This window comes from Chelonus insularis, unplaced genomic scaffold (assembly GCF_013357705.1).
Source record: "Chelonus insularis isolate UGA/USDA-ARS -01 unplaced genomic scaffold, ASM1335770v1 contig_56_pilon, whole genome shotgun sequence".
Taxonomy (NCBI): domain Eukaryota; kingdom Metazoa; phylum Arthropoda; class Insecta; order Hymenoptera; family Braconidae; genus Chelonus; species Chelonus insularis.
Genome location: NW_023276648.1, coordinates 220,792 through 245,475, shown reverse-complemented (window position 1 = coordinate 245,475; position 24,684 = coordinate 220,792). Strand labels below are relative to the sequence as shown.

The 24,684-nt window shown below is 33.2% G+C and overlaps 1 protein-coding gene across 2 annotated transcripts in view; it reads left to right on the top strand.

The window, feature by feature from the left end:
- Positions 1-24,684, top strand: part of Nrx-1 (Neurexin 1) — a 763,150-nt gene that overhangs the window by 646,552 nt on the left and 91,914 nt on the right. For both annotated transcript variants that reach the window (XM_035088915.1, XM_035088914.1), the window contains one exon: positions 13,635-13,957. In XM_035088915.1, coding sequence (XP_034944806.1) covers positions 13,635-13,957 — 323 coding nt within the window. The remainder of the gene's footprint in view (positions 1-13,634; positions 13,958-24,684) is intronic.

Sequence of the window (24,684 nt, the reverse complement as noted above, 5' to 3'; positions counted from 1 at the left end):
TATCGATAATTTATGATCATGTGAATTTTAATTCAATGAAGTGTTCTATAAAAATTATAAAAGAAACAATAAAACAATTAATGTTACTTTGAAAAGTTTTACCAATAAGTGAGAAATCATCTATATCTTTTATATATGCAATAGAACCTAAAATTTTGTAGCAATGAAAATGAATTGATAATCAATGCCTATTGTAACACCTTTTAAATTACTCTAAGGAAATTGTACCGTTTCAACATATTTTAGTAGAAACAATTAGAAAGGTAATTACGCCCGATGACGTCAGTGTGTAACGAATAAGATACCTTCAGGCTAAGGTATCACCAATATAAAAAGGATAGTGTGGTTCTTGAAGTATTAGTTCTCACTAATAAAAATTAATAAGTCAAAAATCTCAAAGCTAATTGGTTTTGACTTTTCCTACTTTCGGAAAAGTCAACGCCTTCTTCAAATAATATATATATCATTGTAAAAACTCAATAGTCATTTGTGTTGTGAAGTTGTATTGTTAGTTGCGAAGTCGTGTTTGAACCGAACAAACGTGTATCGGTGTTCAAATTGTGGTTCCTGTCTTAAATCAATTGACTATTAGGTTCCTCATCTTAAATTGTACATTCTGTGAATTGACTTGCTGTTAATTCAAGGTATTATAATGTTATTCGAAAATGTTTATTTCATTTTATTGAAGCTGCTTTTTAATGTACGACTTTAAAAAGTCACTTTCAAATCAAATCACTGGATTAATCAATTTCTACAATCAAAGATCCCTGTACTCATTTCTTGTCTATTGGCTGCAAAGCTAGGGCAAAAACGGAGAATTATATGTGTCTTTCATTGCAATTAATTCAATAGATTAATTGTACGTCAAGACATAATACAGGGAACAGTTGGATTAAATTAACAGGCAAGATGAGTCGTGATGTGCATGGAAACTTTATTTCTATAAATGATGGTTTGTATCATGGTGCGAACTTTGCGTAATATTCTTGCAAGGCGTTGACCTGTGACAAATCTAATCTAAGCTAATAAGACTATTGTATTGTACGAATTCCATTACTTTTTTAATTTTTTTTTCTTTTAATAAAAACAAAAATAATGTTCATTCAAACAATAATTTCGATTTCATCTTATATAGTTTTGTAGATCAGTTATCGTCAACATCAGACGTAATAGAGAACTCCAGCACCCTGCAGCATTTGTCAAACGTGAACATCGGTGGCAGTAATTATACCACGCGGCTACGTATGCTTATGTTCAGTATGCATAGATAAAATAAAGAGATATTACAACAGAAGAGAAAGAGATGACGGAGAATTTGTTTCAACGTGCATGTTATGTCGCACCCCGATATGGACAATAGGAGATTAATATTGGGGTTTGGCATAAATAGAATTATTAACAGAATTTGATGTGAAAAAATCAATGTTGAGAGTGAAAATCGATTCTGTAATAATTAGTGAAAAAGAAGATGCACTATGAAGCATCAAATAATCTCGACAATAAATCTAGAACTTTCTCGATGAATTAATACTGGTTTCATTAATAAATAAAATTCCATCTATTTAATAGATATCCTAGAAAATAATAGAAGAGTAAGGTATGCTTATCAACAAAAAAAAATTGGTGAAATCTGCTAAGAAAAGATACAATATTAAAGAAATTTTAGCATTGGAAAAATGTAAAATTATGATTCTTCGTCTGAATTATTTAATGACATGTAATGTCTAAATGTATTTTTAATTATTTCATATAATTATTTAAAATATATTTTAAGAAAAGCTAAAAATGAATAGCGATAAACTTAAGGATTGAGGTTAACGATTATTACTCAAGTTATTTTTTTGAGTTTTCCTAAGATTTCGTTAAAATAGAAAGGATTTCGAAGAATAGTTGAGGAAGTCATTTTTCAGATATTTTATTGCTTTTGGAAAACCCACGTGGCGAAAAGCAATAAAACTCTAAAAAAAGAGTACGTGACGTAAGAAGAGCGTTAAGCTTTTCCAAAAAGGGAAAAGACCATGTGGAGGGACTTGTGCGCGCCTGAAGCAAGGGACTTCTAATTATGTCACATTCGACTAAATAAATACGTAAGGTTTGATGCATCAGTCAGTTGTCGAAAAAGTAAGATCGAGATCAGATCGTCGTGGAACATCTCTTGAAATCATAAGTCTTGAGTATTGTATTGATAATACTTCAAAGTTTGTAAATTTTTGCATGAAGTTTATTTGATCGTCAAATTATTTTTAAATTGATATTTAAATTAATTCGCGAGAAAAAGTGAATAATTGCGCTGACTGGAACATCGACTGAGGACCAATTAATTGTAATTCATCTCGACCAGAGTAAAAGAAATCATCTGTTGGTAACGTTTAAATTGTTGTTATAATTTTTCAATAATTTTTATTCAATAAAATTTTGTTATTGTTTTTTATATAAATCACACATTTTTACTTTCTCTATCGAAGATCCCCTCTTCCCTGTCTATTGGTCGAAAGGCTAGGACTAAAAAGAGGAACTTAAAGTCTCTAAGGTTAAGCATATGGTTTACATATTGACACCTTTAAAGAGCAAAATTACATAACAATTTTTGGGGGCTCGTCCGGGATCGCAATGATCTTCTATGGAGAAATAGTTTAAATGTCTGATAATTCTGGATCATCTAATAATAATAAAAAAGGTTATTCGTTGAGTAGTACCGGTGACCCACTATATCCTGAAGGTTTAGCTCCGCCTACTAGACCTAAAAGTTTCAAGTTTGTTGATTCGGGTATCGGTGATTTAACAAAAATATCAGAATCGAGTGAACTCGTTACATCTGACGAGAGTGATAATAGTGACGAAACGATACATCAAACTCAAGCTCACGTAGAGACGGAAAATTTAGATATAAATATGACGGAACAAAGGAAAATGTCTGATAATCAAAATATATCTCTCAAAGACGCGTTAATATGCATTCCTATATTTACGGGCAAACCAGAAGAATTAATTGATTTTTCAAATTGTTGTGAGGAAGCAAAATGTATGTTACCAGAGCAAGTAGAATCAAATCTCACTAAATTAATTTTTGGTAGTAAATTATCTCCTTCAGTTAAAGATGCATTAAATAAAATAACATATAGCACTGTAAATGAACTCTTAAGAGATCTTAAAAAAGTTTATGTTCCTTCTAAAACACTTTTTCAGTTGCAAGGTGAACTAGGAAGAATGTTTCAAAAAGATGATAAATTAGTAGTAGACTTTGTTAATAGATTACGGAAAAAAGCAAAAGAAATAGTAGAATGTTTCAAATTAAATAATCCGACTGCTACTCTGAATGAAATTCAAATCTATAAGGATAATACTGATAAAGCCGTAGCTCAATGTTTTGTTCAAAATTTAAGAAATGAAATAGATCAACGAATGTCTCGATGTGACAACGTCACTGAGGCCTTAGAAAAGGCAATAGAAATAGAAAGACGATTAATTGCGCGAAAAGAAATTCGTAAAGACCCAAATAGTATAAAAAATAAAGAAAATAAAAATGAAGATAAAAATAAACCCGTTAAATTTGTAACTAATAAACTAAATAACGATAAAGACAAAAGTTTAAATAATAATAGTCAAGAGAAACCAAAGATTATTTGTCATTCATGTAATAAACCTGGTCATATAAAGAAAAATTGTCGAGAGAAAGATAATAATAATTCAAGAGGAAATTGTCAGCTTTGTAATAAAACTGGACATACTGCTAAAAATTGTTTTAAAAATCCAAATAGAGTTTCATCAAACGTAAAATGTCAAATTTGTGAAAAAAATGGTCATATTGCTAAAACGTGTCGATTAATTAATCATTCGAATGAAAGTAATCAAAGTAAATCTTGTAAATTTTGTAAAAAATCTGGTCACGACATTTCCACTTGTTTCCGTCTTAAAGCTAAAAAATACGACGAACAGGAAAACTCGAATGTGTCTCGCCAGATGGGCGCGGGGTCAGAGGCACTTCAAAAGCGTCCAGTGACATTGACTTTCGAGGAGGAAACCGAAAACGGGTACTAATCATGAGCGTGAAATTAGAAAATTTAGACGATCTACCGTATATTATTGTAGGCAAAACAAATAAAAATAAAGATGTAATTATGATGATAGATTCAGGAGCTTCGCCGAACTTACTCAAATTTAGCTATGTAAATGATCCGACGACAATTGATAAAAGTAAAATTGTTGAATTGCACGGTATTGCAAATGTACCAATAAAGACACTCGGAAGAGTAAAAGTTAAATTATTTAATAAAGAGACTGTATGTCATGTGATTCCTGATACTTTAGGTATTCCGTATGCAGGTCTCGTAGGATCTCGATTTTTCGCAACTCATGGGGTAAAAATTGATTATAAAAATAAAGTAATGAAAGTAGATAATGTTAAATACCCATTTAAAAAAGCTAATAGAGTCGAGGATGGAGTGATGTATATTCCCCCTCGTAGTGAGTCAACCTTTTTCGTAAAAGTTAAAAATAAAAATATTGTCGAAGGTTATGTCCCAAGATTAAAAGCGTGTAAAGGCGTATTTTTGGGAGACTGTTTAGTACGTGTTAATGATGGTCGTGCTTATATGCAAGTTTTTAATACGACTGAAAATGAAGTGGGATTGAAAATTCCTACTTTATTTATACAGTCAGTAGAGAATTTACATGATCCTAAAATTGATCAAGAAGACTGTTTGAACAGAAATTGTGAAATTGAAACTCAATCAGATTTTAATAAACTAAATTTTAAAGATTTTAATGTGGAAAAAATTTTGTCAATTGTTGAAAATTTTGAAAATGATAAAAGATTTAAAAAAATTATAAAGTTATTGAGATTAAGCCATTTAGGCGAAGAAGAAAGAAAACATGTTGAAAAATTTTTAAAAAAATATGCAGATCGGTTTCATATTCCAGATGAACCACTAGGGTCAACAGATGTATACAATCATAAAATACCGACTACTTCAGATATTCCTATAACAGTGAAACAATATCGTACACCTCAGTTTTTGAAGACAGAAATTGAAAAACAAATTAAGGAGGAACTCGACACAGGCATTATTGGGCCTTCTGAGTCTCCTTATAATAGTCCAGTTTGGATCGTGCCTAAGAAACCAGATTCGCAAGGTAATAAAAGATGGCGAGTCGTTATAGATTACAGAAAATTAAATGAAAGAACTATTACTGACGCTTATCCATTACCAAATATTACTGATATTCTTGATCAATTAGGAGGTTCAATGTATTTCTCTGTGTTTGATTTAGCTTCCGAATATCATCAGATTAAGATGGATCCAAAAGATAGCCATAAGACGGCGTTTTCAACTCCACAAGGACATTGGGAGTTTAAACGTATGCCGTTCGGGTTAAAAAACGCACCAGCAACGTTCCAAAGGTTAATGGATACGGTTTTGACTGGGTTGCAAGGTATATCGATGTTTGTTTATTTAGATGATATTGTAGTTTTCGCGAAAAATTTGGATGAGCATGGAAAAAGAATTGATGATTTAATGCAACGTTTACGTAAAGCTAATTTGCAATTGCAACCAGATAAATGTGAATTTTTACGCAGTGAAGTAAATTATCTGGGTCATATTATTAGTAATAAAGGGTTAAAACCTGATCCATCAAAATTAGATGCGGTTAAAAAATTTCCGGTACCGAAAACGCAAAAAAATATTAGAGCTTTTCTGGGTTTAACTGGATATTACAGAAGATGTATTAAGAATTTTTCAAAAATTGCAAAACCATTAACGCGTTTATTAGAAAAGAATAGAGATTTTAAATGGTCTCAAGAAGCACAGAGTGCTTTCGAGATATTAAAGGAAGCTTTATGTAGAGCTCCAGTATTACAATATCCAGATTTTTCAAAACCATTCATAATTACAACAGATGCTTCAGGCATTGCTGTTGGTGCAGTTTTATCTCAAGGGGAAATAGGTAAAGATAAACCTATTGCTTATTATTCCAGAGCGTTAAGAGGCGCTGAGTTGAAATATGATACATATGAAAAAGAAGCTTTGGCTATTGTTCAGGCTGTTAAAAATTTTAAGCCTCACATCTATGGGCATAAATTTACGTTAGTTACTGATCATAAACCATTGATCTGGTTTCAAGCTGCAAAAGAAGCAAACGCAAGAGTTCTTAAATGGCGTTTAAAATTAGCAGAATATGATTATGATGTTGTATATAAACCGGGAAAAATTAATTTGAACGCGGATGCATTATCGCGAAATCCGGTAGAAGTTGTAAATGTTACTACTCGTGCTCAAGCAAAAGTAGGAAATGAAAAGAAAGATTGCTCCGATCTCGAATTGCGAATGAACAATAAAGTCAGTGATTTAAATGATTTATCAGAAAAATCGTCAAAGGAAAAAGAAAACGGCAATGTTACTCCCAAAAAGAAAAGGGGTAGGCCGCGAAAAGGAGTCGTAAACACGGATGGAGCTATGCTCAAGAAAAGAGGTAGGCCACCGAAAAAGGTGTTAGACTCTAAAGAACCTGATAATGTAAATACTCAAGGTATCTCTAGTGATGATGATACGAGATTTGCTGGTTCTGGAAATCCTCATGATTCTGACTCCGAGTCTGAAGTCGAGTCGGACAATGAATCGGATGATTCATTGGAGGATGTAGCTGTTGATGAACAAAAATTTAAGAAAATCAGGTCGAATATTATTTTATCGAAAGAATTATTTCAGTATAAAAAGGATAATTTAGTTTATTTTGTTGATAAGAGTGGACATCCTTGTGATGAGGGCTCTAAGAAATTAAAGGACCTTAATAAAATGTCTATAATTAAAGCTCCTAGAGTAGGGAGTATTTATTCGTTCAAGGTTAATCGAAAAGTTCATTTTGCATGTATAATTCGTGAATCGAAAGGAGAATCTATAATTCGAGTAAAAAGTCATTTAGGACGATGTTTGGTCAATTTAAAAGTCATGTTAAAAGAAAAGAATATTGAAACAGTTTCAGTTGCTTATTCAAAGTATATAGAAAATATTCCTTGGGATGATGTTTTATCAATGATTAAAGAAATTTTTGAGAATGAAAATATAAAGGTAATTATTTGTTTAGGAACTATTAGGCACGTTCCTCCGGATGAACGTGATAAAATTTTTGCGGAAGCACACTCTTCACCCGTTGGTGGTCATAAAGGTGTGTCTAAAACATATAATAGATTAAAGCATAATTATTATTGGGAAGATTTAAAGGGCGACGTGCAACGTCGAATACAACAATGTTTAGATTGTCAATTAAAAAAATTAACTCGTGTTAAAAATAGGCAACCAATGATTATTACGGATACTCCAGGTACAGTGTTTGAGAGAATTGCAATGGACATAGTAGGTCCATTACCAGTTACATCACGACGAAAAGAATATATTTTAACAATTCAGGATCAATTATCGAAGTATAGTGTCGCGATTCCACTTGAAAATATGACCGCGATTTCGGTTGCGGATGCATTTATTAAAAGATTTATTTGTGTATTTGGAGCACCGAAGGTTTTATTGACTGATCAAGGTCGTAATTTTATTAGTGCTTTTATGCAAAGAATAATGAAAAGATTTAAAATAAAAAAGTTGCAGACAACCGCGTTTAGGCCACAATCAAATGGTTCTCTAGAGAGATCCCACCATGTGTTGGGAGAATATTTAAAACAATTCGCACGTAAAGATGACGAATGGGACGAGTGGTTAGAATTAGCCATGTTCTCATATAATACGAGTGTTCATGAAGGTACGAAATTTACACCTTATGAACTTGTTTTTGGAAAAATAGCGCGCGTTCCGACGAATGAACCTCTGCATAACTTAGATCGTCTGCCAACGTATAAAAATTATATAACAGATTTAGTGGAAAGATTAATGAACATACGTAAATTAGCTTATGAAAATCTAGTAGATTCGAAAGAAACGTCAAAGAAATATTATGACAGAAAAATGAAACCTATGGAGTTACATATAGGAGATAATGTTTTCTTAGAAAAAGGACCAAAGCCAAGTAAATTAGGTGATCATTATGATGGGCCAATTGAAGTTTTAGAGATATCTCCAAATGGAAATGTCAAAATACTAATTAAGAATAAACCAAAAATAGTTCATTCTGATAGACTAAAAAAGTCGAAAATAACGATGTTCGAAGCTAAAGAACAATTGGAGAAGTCAAAAAGGCGAATAACCAAGGAGAAGGATCCAGATTATCGAAATTAATTTTTGTTGTTTTTTTTTCTTTTTCAGTAACAATGCAGGGATTCCAAATTTTGTTATTGTTGATTGTAGTTGGAGCAGTTCAAGCCATTATTGGGTATGATTGCGGTTCTAAGTCGTTGAATATGACAACGATATCTCTATTAGACATTGAGGAATGCAATGTTGAAGATGAACATGTACAAATAGCAAATGTAAACCTTTTCTTACTGCAAATCAATGAATATGATCATGTTGAAATAAAACAATGTAAAGTTGAAATAAGTAGAACGGTGCATTATTGTGGAATGCATTCTCATGTTTCGGTTGTCGATAACGCGTACATGGATTATGTCCATTTCATGTCAAGGGAAGCATGTCAGATAGCGCACGATCATGGCACGCTTCGAATCGCTAACGCAGTAATAGATGGTTTACTATTAAATACGACTACAATTAGAAGCATCACCTTAGCAGGCTCATCAACTCAGAATGGAGCTTGTTCAGGTGCACAGTACTCAGATCCATACGGTACATGGAATTCTGTAGTAGTAATGGGCACTGTTCGTATTAGTTTACGATCGGCCATAGCCCGAGTAAAAACGGATTCCAATCAAATTTATTTGCCGTCCGGTTTTAAATGTAATTTAAATTCGGGAATATGTGTAGATCCCGAAGGAGGACATACCTTCTGGGATCAATTACCGCGTAGATATTGTTCTATGACAACATATTCAACGTTATATAGAGGATTAGCTCAAAGATTAGAAACTAAAAAGGAAACGATTTATACAGTTCAGTCAAAAGATACTACATTCTCATTATCTGTAATTGGAGCTGAAGACTCATGTGGTCTCAAATTATTAAAGACTGAGCATCCAAAACTTTTCATAGTTATTGGAACTTCACTCGGTCAAGTAGAAGCAACTAAAGCAGTCAACACAACAACTGATAACATGGACATTTTCCTTTATATTAATACTAAATTTATTTATGTTGAAAGACACATTAGACGTCAGCTCCAAACATTATATCATGATGTAATGATGCATAGGTGTAAGCTAGAGAAGGAGATTCTACAGAACAGCCTGGCTATTGCATCAACTCAGCCCGATGAATTCGCCTACAGATTCATGAAAGGACCTGGATTGATGGCAATTTTGGCTGGAGAAGTTATTCATATTGTACAATGTGTTCCAGTTGAAGTAAAGATTCAGCATACAGAAATTTGTTATAATAGAATACCAATATTAAGAAACAATCGAAGTTTTTTCTTATCACCAAAAACTCATATAATCACAAATCATGCAGCACAAATTCCCTGCAATTCGCCATTATTACAATTTTATAGAATTGGACAGACATGGTATAAGTTCATGCCAAAACCTGTCGAAACAGCACCGCCGATGAGTCTAAAACCAGACTCGAAAATTACTTGGGAATATAAAAACCCCGTTCATTTGGCGAGTAGCGGAATTTATACGTCCGAGGATTTGGAAACCATGAGGAATCGAATAATGTTCACCATGGAACAAGCAGCAGTATTAGAGACAGTTGCGGGAAAGGCAACCAGAGGATCTATATCAAATAAGCCATCAATTTATAATATGTTGGATGAAGAATCGTTGGAAAAATTAGCTAAGAATGCCTGGGAGAAGACCTGGGGAAGATTTGTCAGATTTGGGACTATCAGCGCAGGGTTCATTGGCGTGTTTATGGTTCTGAAAATATGTAAACTGATAATAGATACCATTGTACATGGTTACACACTTCATAGCGTGTACGGATGGTCATTAAAATTAATAGGAGCCCTCTGGGACTCAATAACATATTTATTGGTTCATTTAGCAAAAGATAATTCAGATAAATATTCTTCACCAAATGTAAGGATGTCGGATATAAATGTTGAACGTGGAGAAGATGTTACAACAGCTGAAACTAGTTCTCCATTATATCCAGATATAGAAAATCAAAGAACAGAAATAACAACTCGAGTATTTGTCAAGTGAATAACTTTCCGCAAAATTGGCCTACTCAACTTCAATTAACTTGCAGAAGGATGACAAGGGAACCACCAGTGAGCTGCCAAAAGGTTCTCGAAAGGGTTTTAAACCAGTTATAAAATAGGTTATCATTGTCAACCAACAGTTAGAGAGTAATTTCAAATAACTAACCATGTATGAATTGAGTGTTACTAATCCTATTGTAAAAGTTTAATTTTAAAAAGGAAAAACGTCGTACTCGATCAAATTTTGTCACTCGCACTTCCGTCTAACACGGGGGGTGTAATGTCTAAATGTATTTTTAATTATTTCATATAATTATTTAAAATATATTTTAAGAAAAGCTAAAAATGAATAGCGATAAACTTAAGGATTGAGGTTAACGATCATTACTCAAGTTATTTTTTTGAGTTTTCCTAAGATTTCGTTAAAATAGAAAGGATTTCGAAGAATAGTTGAGGAAGTCATTCTTTAGATATTTTATTGCTTTTGGAAAACCCACGTGGCGAAAAGCCATAAAGCTCTAAAAAAAGAGTACGTGACGTAAAAAGAGCGTTAAGCTTTTCCAAAAAGGGAAAAGACCATGCGAAGGGACTTGTGCGCGCCTGAAGCAAGGGACTTCTAATTATGTCACATTCGACTAAATAAATACGTAAGGTAGAGAGTAACATTGATGGTAATTTGCGAAGGGACTTGTGCGCGCCTGAAGCAAGGGACTTCTAATTATGTCACATTCGACTAAATAAATACGTAAGGTTTGATGCATCAGTCAGTTGTCGAAAAAGTAAGATCGAGATCAGATCGTCGTGGAACATCTCTTGAAATCATAAGTCTTGAGTATTGTATTGATAATACTTCAAAGTTTGTAAATTTTTGCATGAAGTTTATTTGATCGTCAAATTATTTTTAAATTGATATTTAAATTAATTCGCGAGAAAAAGTGAATAATTGCGCTGACTGGAACATCGACTGAGGACCAATTAATTGTAATTCATCTCGACCAGAGTAAAAGAAATCATCTGTTGGTAACGTTTAAATTGTTGTTATAATTTTTCAATAATTTTCATTCAATAAAATTTTGTTATTGTTTTTTATATAAATCACACATTTTTACTTTCTCTATCGAAGATCCCCTCTTCCCTGTCTATTGGTCGAAAGGCTAGGACTAAAAAGAGGAACTTAAAGTCTCTAAGGTTAAGCATATGGTTTACATATTGACACCTTTAAAGAGCAAAATTACATAACAGACAATTGAATAAATAATCCATTTATTATTAAAAATACAATATTTAATAATTTATTGCTGAGTTGAAAGATGAACTCCTCAGAGGCAAAAAGTCTGACTGCAGATGCTCGAGGTATTGAAACATGAAACAATAATTGTTGTAATTATCATTAAATTATGATTTTTTGTCTAAATTAATTAATGAGAATAGAATAAATTTATCATTTTTATCGTAGATTTAACATTTAATAATTTATAGCTGAGCGCTGAGTTGGAACATAAACTCTTTGCAGGCAAAGAGCCTAAAAGTAACAGCTTGATATATTGAAATGTACAGCAACAATTTCACTAATTATCGTAAAATAACGATTTTTTCGTGAATTTATTGATATAAATATAATAAACAGTCCATCATTATGAAAGGCATTACATAAAATAATTTATTGGGAGATGAACTCTTTACTGCCAAAAAGTCTGACTGGAGCAGCTTGAAATTATTGGAAGTACAACTGTTCTGACTTGGAGGGGCCCAAATCAGGTAGTCAGGAATAATCAAAATTTCATAATGCCGGACTTGTCCACCGGCGCTTCAGTCAACTCACTGGACCAATCATCGGGAAGTATTTCCCTCATGGCCCAGAAGACAACTCTACGTCCCTAGTGACGCCAACAAGCACGCGGTCGAGCACTTGTGGCGTCAGTTAGCTCCAGGCAAATCACGCGGTCATCTCTGTACAATCGTTCGCAGTCAAATCGCAGTTTTTTGCAGTCAGCTCACTCTTTGTACAAAAAAGTACGGTCAAATAGACTCAGACAACTCTCACGAACATACGTGAATCATCAAAGTACTCTCATCAGTGCCAGTGGTCCAGTATATTCAGTTGTAGTGTCTTTGGGCGCGAAGCTGAACTGGCGTCGACGCCATAGTGCCTCACGGACATTCACATATACATCGCACCCCCGAACAACTCTGGTGTATACTGTGAATGTTGCTATTCACTGTTTTTTGAGACTATTTTTTTTGGTGAAAAAATAACCATCAGACAATTCATACGTGTACAAACAATTACTGTACAGTCAACTCAATTATATGTAGTGATTATTAAGTTCTATTGATTATGTTAAGTGTTATTGATGAATAAAAACCATCAAAACCTAGACAAATTGGTGTTTGTGAATCATTTGGAAGGAACCTTCTGGCATCCAACCTTTGTTCTTATTCTGCTCTCAATTATTACAGTCCACTAGTTTTTTTGTTTGCTCGTCCGGCCGACTCGAAGTCAGAACAACAACATTAATTGTTGTAATTATCGTAGGATAACGATCTTTCCTATCATATGACGTCTACAAATGGAAATTGCTTAATATCAGCTCGTCTAAAAGTGATGGCTATTATGTTCCGTTGCTAAGCCACAGCGTCAAGCACTGCATTGTGATATACATGGCTTGTAGCATAGAACGTATATCTGTTTTTTTTTTGCTCATTAATTAGTCGGCGTGTTATGCTAATATAGGTGCCCTTATAAGTGCCTTATCCACCAAAATGATTTAATGAAGTGTTTAGTCGAACGAACCTAAGTTCGTTAATAATTTTTTATTTGCCAAAGGGGAGATATTTTTGATAAAACAGCATTTTAGTAACTTAAAAGATCTTGGGTTATATCTCTATTTTCGATGCGTTGTTTTTGAAATGTATTTATTTTGCGATGTAGTTGTAAATGCGTACTGAAATTTGCCCTCAGTACAAATGACCAACATTGACTGATATCCAATGAATAATAAATTTCAGTTTTTTTCTAGAGCATATAGAGTACACTCATAAAATCTTAATTTTAGGCAAATTTGATAGAGTTTGCTATAATGCAGGTTTTTTTAATTTAAAAAAGGAATGACAATTAATCATTGCCAAGTTGGTTTACATATTTGGCATGAACGTAGCTTTGGAATAAAAAAAAACTCAAAAAAATTCATTTGTTAATAAGCTACGATCAATTACTTGAAAAACAGTAAAGAGTTGAGATTGGTCTAAACTGGATTTCCAAATTAGGCCGCTATTTGAAGCATATTGACCGAACTTATTTGAAATATATGTTCCTATACTGTTAAAATGCTTCATAAAATGCAGTATTTACAACAACAGATATGTATTATTAAAATGTATGCTCAATTCAGTGAATGAGTATGTAAATGAAACTCTTTTTTTTTCAGCTGAAATGCAGCCTATAAACAACGCCTTCTTGAAATTACGTACTCTTTGCATTGGTGGTGATTGTCAGAACAGTGGAAGTGTACATAATTTTGCCGGACAAATACAACAATTATGGTTTAACGGACAGCCATACATAGAGATTGCTCGAAGTTTTGCACTATCTCAATATTACAACTACAATGTAACTCCTATTATCCGAGTCACTGGAAATTTTGAGAAACGGACTCATCCTATTCATCACTCAGTTACATTTACTTCTAAGCATACTTTCGTCGGATTACCAGTTCTTAGAGCTTACATCGAAACTAACATCCACTTCCAGGTATTCCAAAGTACTGAGATCAAATTAGCGTGTTTTTGGCTTTATTTATCATTCCCTCCATTTCCTAAGTAATAATCACTGGCACAAAGAAAAAAAAGAACAGAAAAAATTATCCATACTAGTTATGAGTTATATCTTACTAATTATAAGTATGATACTATTCATAAATTGTCTATTTGTATGGCTGAAGCGATTTATTTTTTTTACCTGTGATAAGAAGCTTTAATTAGAATTAAGTGAATTTTTTGTGATAAACAAACTTATGTTCAATTTAACAAATAGCGATGAAGTAATAAAAATCATTCAATAAATTATCGGAGGTTTTAGCTTTGACCCTATCGAATTTAATTCAATTGATTCTGGTAAAATTCAGTCGAATCTAATTCTTTAAAATCTGTGTACATTTAATTTAAAATGTCACATTGAGTCAAATTTGTCGACTATTATTGCAGTATTGTTAGCTTCTTGGAGTATGTTGATATCAGAATGAATAGCTTATACTACTTATGTAGAATACTACTTTTTAAGGATAATAATATGCCATGAAGTTGCATTTAGTCCTGATTTTTGTCGAAGTAATCTCTTTGAATATTGAAAATCTACATACCTTAGGGTTGAGATATTTCTGGCGGGAAAATGGCGTTTGCGCCAAGGAAGGAAATTTTCTCTCTCGCTCACTTTCTTGTTAAAAGGGAATGAGGAGGGATAAAAAAGAAAAAAATTAAAAATATATGTAGATATAATGATTATAATATGCAATAGATGTAGAAATAGATGTTTGAAGGGAAATAGATTGTGTGAAACTGGAACTATCTTTGTTGACGGGAAAGTTGATCTATGGAAAACTATGGTAGGTTTTGATGATTTTTTTTCACCTGTTTCATCTCGGGGTGGTTTGTTTAACCAGGGTACTTGGGAGGAATGTAGCCCTGCAAATTTTTATGAGTGACTTTGAAATGGAAAGCGAGGTACTGCTTTACGTAATGATATTTTTCATTTCTCTTTTACCTTTCTCTAAATATTCTCGTGCTTGCCGTGAGAACGATGCGGAAAGGGCGAGAGAATAATTTGTTTATTAAAAAATGCAACGTGGTTGGACCTCGCCGATGCCAACCCGACGTGCGTGTACGATTGACTCGAAGGTTGAGTTCCTCTGTTCTGGTGTCGGAAGTCGACTCGAGTCTTTAGAGACTCCTATACCATGAAAATTTGCATGCAAACCTAATCTAGGGGAGAGCAAAGGTGCCCTCCAGGAGAATTGTGTCCACAAATAAGTACGTTAATTGACTTGTTATTAATCTTAGTACAATCAAGTGGGATTCTCCTCCCACGACTTGAAGTGAGTAGATGTATACAATGCTTCTTAGAGGGTGTAGTGTTCGTGTAATGATTATTAATAATGTAAAATAGATACAATAAAATAATAGAGACTTTAACGTACTCGATCCGGGTACGAAATGGAGATTTGAGAAAACAAAATGGCAGCCTAAAGGACCCCAGCAAGCAATTTGTACAAATATGCTATTTTACGCGGCATCGCCCTATGCCCGTAGAAGATATCAAGGTATGAGCTTACCGCCGTTGACTGGACTTCCAGGAGCAAGTTTGATACTGCTAATTTCCTTACTGATCCTTCAGCGTGGTCTTAGGGACGTCAGATGGCCGTTCACCCTCAGGGAAAACCTGGCTTCCGTCTCGTACGGCCAGCCGTAATCGGTGATCCCAAGCGCTTGTTGAATCTCGTCCTTCAGGGCAGCACGTCCACGCGAGGAGCGTCGTCCGTCTCGGTGTTGTTGCTTTAGCGGCGTTAGCCCAACTGGCGTGATTGTTTCGCCATGACGTGTTCTCCGGCGTCTTGGCGGGACCCCCCTCCACCGAGGTGACTCCCTCCAGTCTGCCATCGCAGCGCCTCTTATGATGTACTTTTTGTGTAGCAGTGGATTGTCCTCCGGAGGTTAAGCAGTTCCGTGTGTTACCGGCAAGTGTAGTTTCCGGTGCTGTAGCTTTCTTGAAACATACTCGGGGATTACTCTCGCATATGGAAGCGTAAGTCTTCTTTTCATACAGGACTTAGATGCTAAGGGCGCTTCTTGCCACAAAGGGGCACAAAAATTTTCCAGTCATGTCACAGGGTTTTATGCCACACGTCTTTATTATTTGATTTCACTGTATCCACGTTTACTTGATTTTTATAAGTTTTACTCAAGTCACTTGACTTGATTTACAATTATTAGTTTTCTAGATTTACTTACATTAGATGATGTGAATCGGTTTCTATTTCAAGGTCCACGTCTGGCTTCTTTAAATGCATAATTCACTTACATCATATGTCAGGTTAAGAATTTAAGTAAACTTCTATTAAATTAGTTATTGTACTCGTTCACTTAATAACTTATATTTTATGATGTGATTTTATAATGTATTAGCAGAAGATTGTTTTGTTGATTCAAATATCTGTTGAGCATCAACAGGTTCAGATTTCAACTATCCGTTTCGCCACGAGCAATCAATTCCAATTACAGAGGATGAATCTGAGAATTAAAAAGATATGATCTTCTAGACATATGTACAGAACTTCTACTGGAAAGTAAACACAAATCTTGATGCTGGACTGAGCTGCCTATTCCATGATTATTGTTGAATATTAGAGTAGAATATGGCTGGTATACGTGCACATCGTAATGTGAAATGAACTTATAAAATATCACACCTCTATGAAATGCTAAAACTTGTTTTTCTGTAGCGACGGCAGTAGACGTAAGAAACAGCACACTTTTTGTGATTGATAACATTGTAGCATAGTACCTCAGTTTTACAGCTTCATCCAATGATTGACTAAGAAATAGTTTCCATCATTTTATGGATTTTAGATGTAATTAAACTGTGAGAAATAATAATCTTTTAGTATCGAGAGCTGTTCAGACAGTGAAAGAATTAGCTGTTTGGAATCATTCTTTATTTCACCATTCTTGGGTACATTTTCCCGAAGGAATTTCACATGTAAATGTCCAAAATTGATTGTCAAAAAGTCTTGATTATTTTTATGATTGTGTAGTATATTATACTACTACTGTAGAGATATAAACGATTATTTTTTTTACGGTTTAAGGTCGGTAAATCAATTATCGTGAAAACACTACAAAAATGTTGATTTGTTATGATTTTTGCATACGTTAAAATATCGATGTTATTGTTTCTTGGATTCAAAAGAAAGAGCTTTACCCAAGGGTATTACTTTCATTTTCTGATTACGATGTTTTGCTTTATTCAATTGGCGATAAGCAGCTTTAGCATCATTAACTGCATCCACAATACCTGCAGCTCCATCAGCTGAAGCGGCGAAGTTACTTGAACTCTTGAATATCGATATATGATCCCTACATGCCAATCTTTCTTGTAATTCTATACCAGACCTAGTGTACTGATAACTGTGAATATGTAATTCGAATGACAATTAATTGATTGTTGTATTTACTATGCTAGCTCCATGTCTGTACTCTATCATAATGTTTTTGATACAAAAAGTACATCTGTAACAGTCGTGAATTCACATCCTAATTTTTCAGTTGTCGTCGAAATGAGGTATAATCAACAGTGACTGCAATTACCAGCGACAAATGTTGACAATATTGTGCCACAAACTGTAAAAGTTTAACGTCACGACAATTTATTGCTAAATAGTAGTGGTGAATAATATGTAGTCCTTCGATTTGTGGTAAAACAAATGTACTCTTGGCCCTTATTTTTCATTCGAATGATTTACAATTTGGAAATATATATTTATATCCTAAATCTATACATCAACCAAAATATAAATTTTTAGACACGTTGCTCAAACCTGTTGAAGGAATAGGTTACCCTCCGTTCTGAAAATCTTGAGAAGTCGTGAAACCTGATTGTGCAAACCCAATTTGAAAATAATTTAAGATGATGTTACATGCGAGAAACAAGATAATGTACGTGAATATTTTTGTATGAGTTGACACAGAGAAGTAGACAATTTTTATTTCAGCCAAACCTATGTACACATTCTTGAACATGTAGTGCGAAAAAATACAAATTTTTTGATACTATTCGTCAGGTAAAATGCCTCTATATTTGTTGATAAAATATCTGCGACATAATATTCGCAAAGTATGCGAGGTCGGGAGAGGGGGCTGTTTTAAACTTGTCCAAATGTTTATTCTTTTATTTTGCTCATTTCTTGAATGCCTATTGTCAGGATAATATAAATTTGAAGCGTATTAAAAACATATCAATACAAACATTTCATTTACAGAATTTTAAGTTTTTTGCTCGAAATGTTAAAAGAATAAGTATAGATTCGTAATCATTATTAAAAGTAGTAAAATAATTATAAAAAGAATTGAAATCAGCAAATTGATAAGGAAAAAATTTTCTTTGGTAGTTTGACAAATTAGCACTACTTTTCCGTTGTACTCCTATTCTTGAAAAACATAATATAATTGAAAATATTTGTTTATAACAAAGAATTTGTTAAAAAAATAGGTAAAATGAACGATAAGAACTTTAACAACAGCCTTACCATAAAAAGCTCTAAAAAACTTACTCAAAATTTTTTTTATTTCATAAACAATACATTTTTTATAAATAATTCAAAATTGGCATAGAATAAAGAAGGAAATTGTGAACTTTTGAATGGCATTCGATTTAAAAGAACCGTGAGTATCTTATAAGAAAAAAAAATGTTTTGAAGTGTGACTGATAGTGTGTTGGTATGCAACTAAGACAAAGTTGATATTAATTATTACTATTGAATCAAACTCATTCATATATTAGATTAAACAATTAAAAAAATGAGCCAAGCTGTGGGAAATTTATTTGAAAATAAATTAATTGTCTCACTTCTTAAGACACGATTAGCAACTGATAAATAAGCTGTAAATCCATGTGTATTGTTTTTAGATACATTAAAAAATATCGGTCTACACTTACATATCTTGAGCTATTGTTCTTGATGAAGGTTTAGCTCTCACTTTCTGATTAGTTTCCATTTTTAAGTTGGCGCGATGATTTCTTATACACGCACTCAGTTGATCTCGAACAACAATTCCCCGTGCAATACTGAAAATTTCTAGAAAATCAACACGTAACTTACATAACATAAGATGAATGAATTTAATTATTTTATCTACTCTAATTGTACTTATCAATCTCTTGCAACCTTTCTCTAAGTCGGGGAAAGTGTCAACATGATATGAGATAGTTTTGGTTATCATTTTTTGATGGTTTGCCATCAATGATACTTTCCAAATAATTCGACTAAAAATAAATAAATGATTCTTCGCCAACGAAAATTCCAACATTGTTTAACATTTTTTGCGAATTTAGTGGAACTGCTGAGAGCTTCGCTGTATAGTACACTGATTTCATTGTTTCCAGCACAGACGTCTTGTTATTCATTTTTTTACTAACTGTAATTGTAGACGGCTGATCACAGTAGTTATCCTATGTGTGTATGTTGCGGTAGACTCTTATTGCTGTAGATGTGAAGAGAGTGGGGGGGGGAGATCTTATGTTTCGATAGGAGTGGATCTATGTATAAGGTGTTACCTGGGTGTAGGCGTAAAAAGTGGGGATGAATTTTGGCGTTTCTTCAGTTTTCGATGGAGAGTTGGGATAAAATACCGCCCCTAGGCCGAACATGCCGTCTTAGTATTACTAGTATACTCGCGTTACTCGTGTTATTCCATACATCTGTGGAAAAGTCAGTTGCAGCAATAGAATTAACATTGGAAACTCTTAAAGCCCAATTCTAAGGAACAGATAGAATGCTTCAAATGAATATATTATCCAGAGTATAATCAGAAACCCGTGATTCATTGACGGACGTTAATAGAGTTCACATAGTCTTGTGAAAATGAGTATTCATCGTATTCAGGAATCGGCTTAAACTTAACGGTTGATAATCAGTTTGATATCCATGATAAACGATTGCGTAATTCTGTAAATCGAGAGATAATGCTTCCTGGAATAAGTATATAAATTATGGTTCTATACAAAAATTTCCGACGACAAAATAACGGTGACTAAAGAACCGCGCAAAAAAAATCTCCGCGCGACAAAATAACTACGCGATAAGATAACTACGTTACACGTCTCTCGATTAATGATTACAATAAACTATTAACTCCAATTTCATCTTTGAAAAATTCATTTTTTTTATCAACGATTATTATTTAACAATTACATTACTGGTTAACATTAATGTTTTACATTTTCATTAAATCATATTTTATATAATTTTAACAGTTTTATCTAGGAAAATATAATTGATTTATGTTACTTTTCACTCATGTACATACTTTTTTATTTAGAATATAGATATTAACAATTACAATAAACATTTCGAAAACAATATGTCGTCATATCCATTAAAACAAAAGACTTCATCACTCAAATTATTAAGATCTTCGGTTTCTTTCTTACACTCTCATCCTGTCAAATTAAAGTACTACATTATTGTCAACTTCGATTCATTGCACCAACCCAAACTTTTGTTTCATTACAGATACAAAGATATGAGATAATGGTATTTTTCAAATAAATAATTTAAATTCAGAATCGATGCAATATCGTGTAAATATGATAGCTTTTTTTTCTTATTATACGATGATACAATCTCTTCGAGCCGATGATCGAGATCTACATATGCTCTTTTACGTTTTGATACTATTTCAAGACCTGTATTAGATAATGTTATGTAAACATCAGTCGTTGCTTGCTCCATTTTCATCACATCTATAAATCTACTGGTACTAGGATGACTAATTCCCACTTTTCTATCGAAGGGACTATGCCATCCTTCAATTAAATTATTAGTTTGTATATAACCATTGATTACTGCGTCATAACAATTCCAAAGTGGTAAGGCAAATAATGGTTTCAGTCGTTTTTTACCAATATTCATTCTCATACCAACCCAGGTTCTTCCAAAATACTCTACTAATTTTTGAAAATTATCTGCATGCTCACAATCATACTTAGACTGAACAAGTTCATCAAAAGCTTGAATAACATTATTTTCTGGAATAAATGATAACGCCAATAACATTCGCACATTTAAAGCAAAACGTATATCGGTATTATAGAGCTTTATGTACAAAGTTTAGATGAAAGGTGGCTGACAGACGTGATTGATTTAACCTTCAAGCGGGCGCGCACAGTCTAATCGACCGCGCATAATACATTTTTGTATTGATGACCACGCGCCGACTTGAAGCTTCAGTGCTTGTCCATCCTTCATTAATGGATCTAGAGTAGCGGTAGATATTCGGCGCCACGTCACCTGCACTTTTTGTTCTATCCAATTATTGCCTCTCGTCAAACTAACGCGCTCTCGCGGTTTACAATTAAAGTGCCGAATCACACGCTGCTTTGTATTGAAATGTTCGATTTCTAGCTTCATTCTAGCCTCTGCTTTGTCAGTCTTATCTAAATGCAATTTGACGTAAAACTCTCTTTCTCGTGGCCAAGACTTTTCTACAATACATATAGGTATACTCCTACTCTGTAAATTGAGTGAATAAATTATTTATATCGTTCTTTCGTTGATATTCATGAAAAATATGGATAATATTATTTACGCAAGGATTGTTCTTTAAGATAAATTATGTGAAACATAAGTTGATTAAATTTTTAAATATAAAAAATGATGGATATATATAACTAATATATAAAATTCTGGTGTCTGTATGTCTGTCCACGCTAATATCCAGAACAAATAATTCGAATGTAACCAAACATTGCAGGTACGGAGAGGAGGTGATTTATAAGGTTATAGGCTACGATTTGTTTATGTTAATTGCTTATGACAATTAGATTTGTTTCAAAAAATAAAAACGGAATTTATGTCATATATCACATAGCAATGTGTATCTTAATCTTTTCCTTTAGTTGAGGAAATTACTATTTGAGTCATTTTCGATCTATTTATTATTACGAAACGTCTCAATCAAGACGTCAAGGACCACCCTCAACAGACCAATCACCAAGCTCATTGTTCTACCAGTAGACGAGTACCGCGAGGACGTTGCGGCGGACGGGGAGTATGTTGCGAGAGGTTAATCGCAACCTGTCAGTTGGACTCGCTCTCGTCTCAGCTCGTGCTCAGTTAAGCTCGCCCTATCCTAGCTCTCGTTTCAGTGCTCGGCGAATCCTAGCTCTTCTTCTTCAATCTAGCTAATGACAGTTGCTCTATCACTGTGCTAGGTCTACCAACGCAACCGGCTACAACGCGATTGCAGCCATTAACGCTTAAGCGACACTCAAGTACACGTGCTCGATTATCGCTCAAAAAAAGTGTCTTTTGTGTGTGCACCTCTCCTGACCACATCCTACAGCGTAGCTAATCTGCTATCATTATTCTTAGCTCAGAAAACATAAATCAACTAAATCAATAATTTTCGGTCCTCTCAAAATGCAATACGATATGATAATAGATAGTGCTATAATCAGAAGCATAATCATAGAATGAACATTTTTTCAGTTTCTAACTAATTATTATAGTCTATACGAAATTTTGTGGCACAAGTCATTTCATAGAGAAAAATGGGCTAAATTTAATGAACAAATTCCCAGCCAGAAGAACCAACAGCGTCATATTTTTTTTTTTATTTAAAATTAATTTTTAAACAATCTATAGAAACCATTTTATGGTTTTGCGATTATGGCAAGTCGGATTTAGCGCAATTTTATGATTTCAAACATTTTTTGCATGTAGAACAATTTGAAAATATCGGACGTTCGAACAACAGTGACGTGGCGCCGTTATTTACAGATATCTTATGATAGCTGTTTTTTACGAATAGAAATATCTATGCACAATTATTGGTAATTTTTCAAAATATGCATTGGCTATAGCGTTAAAGACAAAAAATGTCAAAGATGTTCCTGCTGCTATGAAATCGCTGCTTAATAAAAAAAGAGTACCTCAATAATTACGTGCAGTTCGGAGCCAAAAATTTTATATTCGAAACTTTAAACACTCATGAAACAATACAAAAAAGAAATGTGTTCAACACTTACAACTCTCAAAGCTTCTATTTGTAAACGATATAATTGTACGTTAAAAAATAGAATGTGGAAACGATTTACCATAAGTGACAATAACAAGTGGATTAATATTTTACCCAATTGAATAAACTTATACAATGATACAGAATATCGTATAATTATGTTGAAGCCAAAAGATGTAACATGAAACAATGGGAAAAAGATACTTTACGATATTTTTTATCAACATTTCCCCTTTGTGATTAACAGATTAGAATTAGAATTTACAATTGGTGAGAAAGTGCGTATAAATCAATACAAACATGCATTCAAAAGAGAATATACACCCAATTGGACAGTTAGAATTTTCACTATTAAAACTATTGGAAATACAAGACCTGTGATATTTATATTGGTTTTCTATCAAGATCAACTTATTGAGGGACGATTCTATATTCAAGAATTATGCAGAGTCCAGTATTCAGATGTCTACTTTGTTGAAGAAGATTTAAAAAGACAGAGCAATGAAGCCTATATTACGTGGTTGAGATTTGATAAACTACAGAACAGTTGGATACAGATGGAAGATTCGTAATTGTATTGATTTGATAAAAACATACAATTTGTATTATTGAATGTGCCTTATGAATAAGAATACATTTCTTATTCTTCATAAGATCCGATACATATTGGTTTCTAGAAAATTGCAATCATTCTCGTAAGACATAGAGCAATTGAATATTTATTAGAAATTACAGTAGGATGATAATTTGGTTGAAATATGTCATAATTTTCTCCACAGTCTTTTTCTCATTTTGTGACAAGTTTAATATCTCTATGTTTTTGAACATATTCCATAGTTTCCCGAATTGATTTATTAACCTAAAAAAACTTTTATCAAAATCATTTCTTGTCTCTGTTTTTTTATCAGTATTTAAATCTATAAATGTCTTTAGCCATTGAGATTGCTTAAATTCTTAAACTCTTTTCATTTTTGTTACTTCTAAAGTTGTCATTAATTTATTTTGCTGTAAATGAGGTGCTCGAAAATGCTCAGGACAAAGTAGTAGATCTTTATGTCTCTCAAATAAACGTTAAGGATATTTCAAGTCAACTTCAAGTACATAATCAAAAGGATGATGACGATTCATTCCTATAATGTCTATTTCTGTTGTGGACCATTTCAAAGAACCAAATGGTAATGGAGTTGTAATTTAATACATCAAATATGATATTTCCTTATGTAATTGATAATTATTACTCATACGTTCATTACTCGCCTCAGTATATCTATAACAACATTCCGATACTCCACCTCCAATTCTTTTCTTTATGGAGGATACCATTTGAGGATGATATATAATATTTAATTCAATACAAGTTTATTTAAACATGGCATCAAATACTGATCCAGGTGCTGTGTAGTAATGTAAAGGATCTCAATAACATGTTTTCACACAATTAATCCTACGATTTTCAACTGAAAAAAAACATCTATAGCCAAATATGAATCATGATAATCCCCTAAGGTTTCAATATTATAAAATATTTGCATGTCGTCATCTAATGACTATTAGACTAAAGACAGTTTTATAAGTTGTTGACGCTGCTTGACGATTAGAATATTTATAGCAACAAGAGAAGAGTTTGTTTATCTTCAGTTTTTGACTGAGACTTGAGTTGACCGGACGTCTTCGCTTCAATTAATTATT